Raw genomic sequence first — 6,602 nt, forward strand, 5'->3', positions numbered from 1 at the left:
TTAATTAATTTCTGCTCTTATTTTCATTTTCCATTAAGATTTCTTCTTTGACCTATATATAATATAGAAGCATATTTTTCATTCCAAACAAATGGGAAAACTTCACTTATCTTATTTCTCTCTTAATAGCATTATGATCAGAGAATATGGTATGTGTGGTAGCAATTCTTTTGACTTTTTTTATATTTGCATATGGCTCAGTATGTGGATTTAGTAATGTTCCGTTTGTGCCTAAGAAGAATGTGAGCTCTCCGAGCGTTTAGCGCAGTGTTTATAACCCGACCACCAGCTCAAGCTTAACTGTTGTTCAAATCTTCCGTATTCTAATTTTTATCTGACCGATCTGATTACCGATAGCTCTCCAACCACGATTATGAATTTGTTAACTTGTCAATAGGAATTCTGATTTTGTTTATATGTTTTAGACCTACATTAAGTGAATTCAAGTTGAGAAATGAATTACCTTCTTGCTGAACTGGACCTTTCATCAATATTTAATGACCGTATCTACTTCCAGAAGTACTTTTTGCTTAAGGTCTATTTTGCCTGGTATCAAGTCAGTTATCCCTTTCTTTCATATATTTGCCTATGTATTTCTTCATCTTTTCATTTTTAACTTTTCTGTTGCTTTATTACTTTAAATAGGCTTGTTGTAAACAGGAGAACTGAGCTTTCTTTCTTTATCTACTCCAGCAGACTTCCAAATTAAACATGAACTTAGACCACTAATAATTATTGCGACTATTCAACCATTTTATGTTTTGTAATAATCTCCTTTTCTATATTTGTTTCTTTTCTCCTCCTCTCTAAAGGCTTCTTCTGTCTTGTTTGGGCAGTCATTGTTTCTTCCTTCCCCTCTCTCTATGTTTTTATCTTTGTTTGGAGGATTTATAAATTTCAATTGTTTTAGTGGTTTGTTTACCTACGTAACTTTAACATGCATATTTAATTTAATAAACTGGAAGTTAACCAATTATCTTAACTTCTCCCTGAAAATACAAATCCATGGAGTGTTTTAACTCTGGTTACTACCAGAAAAGACAACAGTTCTATCTGGTTTGATCTAAACTTCACAAATTAGACATTATTTTATGCAGTTTCCATATAATTTCCCTATACATTTGCCTTTTTTTTGCTCAACATTTCTTCTCACTTCTTAAGAGTTTTCTTCCAGGATTATTTTTTCTTCTTCCTAAATTATATACTTTCAAAAATATTTCAGTGAGAGAATTTCAGGCTTTCTTTTTTTTTTCCACTTCTTTCATTCTGAGATCAATACTTTTGTGCCTGTTCTTCTGTAATTCACTACAACATGTCTGCTTGTGTATTTCTTTTATTTATCCTGCCTAGATCAGGCTTCTTGACTCTGAGGATTTAAACTTTAAGGTTTCTAGAAAATTCTCAGTCATGGTTTCTTGAAATATTGTTTTTTCCTCGTCTATTGTCTCTCTTTGGAAATACTCAGACATACAGTGGATCATCTTCCTTTACCTATCGTGTCTTAACCTTGATTTTTCTCTTTTTACTTCTATAATATTTTAAGAAATATGTTCAAGTATTTTAGTTACAAATTCTTTTCTCAAATATGTCTGCTTTGTTTCACCTGTCCACCAAATTTCTATCTTCAAGGAACATATTTTTATTAAGTTCTATTTGATTCTGTGTCGAATTTACTTCATCTGTTACTTACTCCTGTTATTCTTCCAAACTTCTTTTATTTCCTTAAACAAATTAAATATCCCTAGTTTATTTTCTCCATCTACAAGCTTTGCATGTCTGATGATGCAATCTGCTGTTTGTGTTGGCATTTCCTCCTATGTTTTGATTGTTAAGTATGGATTCATGAACTCCTCGGGACTTTTACGTTAGAATTTTTAGGACTGAATTTCATGTATTTTTCTTCATAGGATTTGCACCTGCTTCTGCCAGGTGCCTGGAGATATTACTAACTGGGACCACTTTAAAATTATCATTTATGATATCAGGCCACAGAGGTAAGATGAATCGTGGGTCTAAACATGTGTTAAGGCTTGTGGTTAAGAATTCTTTGGAAGACAAAACAGAAACAAACTCATAAACACAGAGAACTGATGATTGCCGGAGGGGAGACAGGGGAGTGGACAAAACAGATGAAATGGATTCAGAGGTACAATCTTCCAGTTATAAAATAAGTAAGACATAGGGACGTAATTACAGCATAGGGAATATTGTCAATAATATTCTAACAACTTTGTATAGTGATAGACAGCAACTAGACTTATTGTGACCATTTCATACATATATAAATATTGACTATATTGTATACCTGAAACTAATACAATATCGTATGTCAATTATTTTTCAATAGAAAATAATAGTAATTCTTTGAAGATTTTTTTTTTCTCCACCAAATTCAGAGCTAACAATCAGGGTAAGTAAGTAACTCTGTATCTCATTCTGCAGTGTTTATTTTTCCTACTAAATACAGTGCTTGACTTCAAGTTTCATCTTCTAGCCCTCCTCTACCTTCAGGACCCCCAATCCAGAGCAACCAATCAAAAACTAGGCTTTAGGGTGCAAAGTAAGCAAATGCCCCTGGGGAAACAACTCCAGAGCTTAAGTCTTCAGATCCACACAATTTTGTTTCCGCCCTTGGTAAATTTACTTCACCTTTCCACAAGCCCAACAATACACATTTAAGAAGACATTTTACCCTACTCCTAAGAATTTTAAGTGTCACATACTTGGAGAATTCTCTAGATTCATATATAGTCCAAAATACCTTTACAGTGGCAATCTCCTCCAGCCATCTCTACCTGCCAACTTCATTCTTTATATTCAAGCTCTATATGTTTGTTACACCCGAGGAATTGAGATACAGGAAGTGATTCGATACTAAAAGCAAGTCACAACTCCCAATTTTTTAAAAATACTGCTGTTAACTCACCTTGTCTGCCCGTCCCATGAAAGCGGGTTTGCCTGCCAACCCAAGACAAATGGCACACACGATGCTCGACTTTCCTGTCCCATTAGCTCCAATAATCATATTCAAGTGAGGTCCGGGAGATACTTCACAGACATCATACGTCCTGAATTATAAAAAGGCGAAATTACTAAGACATAAGAAGTGAATATTTTCTTTGCCAAAACATTTATTCTTGCTTTACATTACCTACAGGCTTTTCTTGAATTCCTTTAAAGGCCAGCTGACCTTACCGTCTAATCCAACTGGACTTGGTTCACTCATAGGAATTCTTCCAGTAACCACTGTCTTCCAGGCCACTTCGGTTCTCTAAGCCTACCTCTCCTATCTCCTACCTCATTCCTAAAACTCAAAGTCCACTCATCCTGAAAATAAAACAGGCTAGCTCTACACTTTGCAGCCACCTTTTTCTTTCTCTTCACACCCAAGCTTTATTTCCTCACATTCATTCATTCTTCTAGGACTTGCAAAATTTTCTGCTTCCATGGCTTCAAAGGGTAAAAGATTTTCTACTTGCTAAACGCAGTGGGCTCTTTTCAGTCTTATTATCCAACTCCGGTGCAGCAGATATTTTTGAAACACTTTTTCCACTAGGCTTCTGAGAGAATACTCTCCCATGGTTCTCCTCTTGCCTCCCTGAACATTTCCTTCTCAGTCCGAGGTCCTCTTCTGCTCATCCTTAAATGTTGGCATTCCTCCAGGGCTCTATACTTGGCCTTCTATTCCTCCTATTAATATTTCCCTTTGGGCAATCTCAAGCATTTCTGCAACTTACATGCATGATTTTCAAATCTCTCACCTGTTGACTTTTCCTGACCCTTAAAAACACTGCCTATGTGAGATCTTTTTCAGATGTCCCACAGGAAACTTTAAATCACAGGATCCAAAAAGCATTTACTATTCTTCCCCCCAAATTGTTCCTTCTGCTGAATAGCATCACATCTGACCAAGAACCAAGGCAGAGACTTGAGAAAAATGCTGCATAACTCTCTTGCCCTCAGCCTCCCAGTCTAAAGCCAAATCCTGACAAATCTCTTCTTTCTGCTCCTACTTCCCACTGCTACTCCAAGGTTCAAACTCTGATCATCCCTTACTGTTGTAAGTCTTCTTGCCTCCCATCTTGCACCCTTTCTAAATCATCCTTCACACTGCTTCCAGAGTAATATAAATCACGTCATTTCCTGCTTAAAATGCATCCTGGTTGCCAACAGGATGAAATTGGAATTCCTTAGTATAGAAAACGCAGATTCTCAATAGCTGCCTCCCTCTTCAGTATCAGCTCTGTTCACATATTCGCTCACATCCTACGTTCCAGCCATACTAAAATACTAGACACTTCCTAAATATACAAACTGTTGCAGGTGGTTCCTTCTGTCTACGACACTCTTCCTTCAAGACTTTTATAACCTCCCGTACAAAGCTCTTTCTCACAGTTGTGGATGAAATTAACCACTTCTTTGTGCCCCATGGCACAAATACAAATACACACACACACACACACACACACACACACTCATCTATATTATTATGGTAGATAACTCATTTGATTATATTTATCTTTCCTGACCTGCACTCAAACAGCAATTCAGCTACTTACTAGCAGTGTAAACATGGGTAAATTAACCTTTCCAAGCTCATCTCATCAATGGAGATGAAGAGATGTTACAAGAATGAGAGCACTGTGTAAATAAAGCATCTACTTCTATACTTGGCACAGGATAGATACTTGGGGGTAAGAAAAACACACTGGTATTGCTACCACAATTCTGTTACCCTAAGCCACTATGTGCAAGCTTTAAAGAAAAAAAAAAAAAAAAAGACTTCGACCAAAAGAAATGTAAGATGCTAGAGAGATACACAGTATTTGTGCTAAAACATACTAAATTCTAAGACGATTATTATGATTATTAGTTGTGTGGAGAGAAAGAAAAGGAACCAGGAAAGATAGCTGGATTTGGAGGGGTCAAGGGTCTGCTGGGAGGTCCAACAATTGAGAGTAAGGCTTAATTTTCTGGTACATTTCAACCTCCATCCGCGACAACCTTCACCATTTTGTCCCCCTGGCAACTGCTTACTCTTCACGATTCTGCCACAGCGTCACTGCCCCTCTGATTTAACTGTTGCTTCCTGTGAGTTCCCAGCGCCCATACTTTGGTCAATTACAGATTATGTCCTCCGTCTGTAGGCCGTGACTCCCTGCCGCCAGAAATCTATTCCCTACCACGTCCACTGCCCGCCATATGACGCCTTCAGAAAACGCTGGCTGAATGAATAAAATATCCGCATCACATCAGACGCACACCTACCACACCAACACCTACGTCAATCCCCACGGCCTCTCAGTAAAAATCCTCACGGTAACGCCGGCTTGAATTCACGACCAGACCCACAGCCGGCCACACATCCACCCACCCTCACCCACCCACGCAGCTTGCGCCCCCGCCCGCGCGGGCCCGCTTGCCTCCCCGCCGCGGCGCGGCCTCCGGCCACTCACAAGAAGTTCTCCATCACGATACGGACGATCGAGCCTTCCACGAAAGGCCTGGACGACTGCAGCGGCAGTGGCGGCGGCGCCGGCGGGGCCGAGCTCTTTCTTTTGCTCGGGACCTCCGACGAGGGGTCTCTCGGGAGAGCTCTCTTGGAGGCCAGGGAGCTTGGGGTCGACGTCTTCCTACTCGGAGTCGCCATCCTAGCTTCCCCTCCGCCCCGCAAGCGCTTCCGTTCCCACTGACCTGCAGCCCCGACGCCCCTGCGCCCGGCTCCCGCGCGAACTGCCCGGCGCGCGACACCGCCCGCGAGCCCGCCCCCGCGCCTGCGCAGTCCCCGCCGGGCGGTGTCTGCGGGCCGCTCCGCCCCTCGGCGCGCGGCCTAGGAGGCGGGAGGCAAAGAGAACGCGGGCGAGGATGAGGGTCGCGAGCGGGTGGGGGCGGCGTCCTCCCGGGAGACGGCTACCTCATCTTTCTCTACGAGCGTTTGTGCATTTTTCAGAGTTGGGTGTTTGTTTGTTTGTTTTTTTTTTAACTCAGAGATGTCAATGGCATTTAGTACTTTGAAAGTCCTTTCAGCCCTCTGAGGAAGCCCATCCGCGAGGGGACAGAGGGAGGCGTTCGCGGCGACACCTGAGAGCGAGGGCGGGCGACCTCCGACCAGCTGTGTCGGGACACCGACCGAGCGCACCCGGGCTCGCCGGTCTTTGGCTCTTCGTCTTCTCACTTGGCTCCCTGTTTGCCTTCAATCAGGTCCCCGCGTCCCAAAAAGAAACTCTTGCGATGACCCTATGCCCGTGTCTCCCCTAAAAGCGTCGGGCTAGGTCCCCTGCGCGCTCCCACTTGTGAACAGACTCGGCAGAGACTCTCTGCCCCCCTGGCTCCCTCCTTGCCTTTTAACGCTTCCTCTCCCGAAGTTTCTAGAAATCCACGAGCTAGGCTTCACTGGCTTCAATGAGCGCGTGCTTTCACTGAAACCTACTCGCACGCAGGTGGTTAACCTCACTGAAGAAGAGGTGCACGGAGGGTTACGCAGCTCCTCATTTACTCGGCTAATAATGGGCAACCTACAAGAGGCTGGGGCCGCGGTACTGAAGGAGCCAGTCAAGCTTGGGTGTCTGAGCGCTTTCTGATGCGGGAGGCAGAAAAAGAAC

At 42.4% G+C, this 6,602-nt stretch overlaps 1 protein-coding gene across 5 annotated transcripts in view; it reads right to left on the reverse strand.

Annotated features, from left to right (window-relative positions):
* The window catches only part of SMC5 (structural maintenance of chromosomes 5), a 96,674-nt gene extending 90,961 nt beyond the window's left edge, over window positions 1-5,713 (reverse strand). For 3 of the 5 annotated variants that reach the window (XM_040449376.1, XM_040449379.1, XM_040449380.1), the window contains exons 1-2: window positions 5,457-5,712; window positions 2,927-3,068 (exon numbers count right to left, since the gene is read on the reverse strand). In XM_040449376.1, the coding sequence (XP_040305310.1) occupies window positions 2,927-3,068; window positions 5,457-5,650 (336 nt within the window). In that variant the 5' untranslated portion in view covers window positions 5,651-5,712. Of the gene's footprint in view, window positions 1-2,926; window positions 3,069-5,456 lie in introns of those variants that run through there. The other 2 variants (XM_040449377.1, XM_040449378.1) reach the window with 2 other exon arrangements.
* Window positions 5,714-6,602: the final 889 nt, after the last annotated feature.

The sequence above is a fragment of the Herpailurus yagouaroundi genome, unplaced genomic scaffold (genome assembly GCF_014898765.1).
Source record: "Herpailurus yagouaroundi ecotype Mexico unplaced genomic scaffold, PumYag 199, whole genome shotgun sequence".
NCBI classification, from domain to species: Eukaryota; Metazoa; Chordata; class Mammalia; order Carnivora; family Felidae; genus Herpailurus; species Herpailurus yagouaroundi.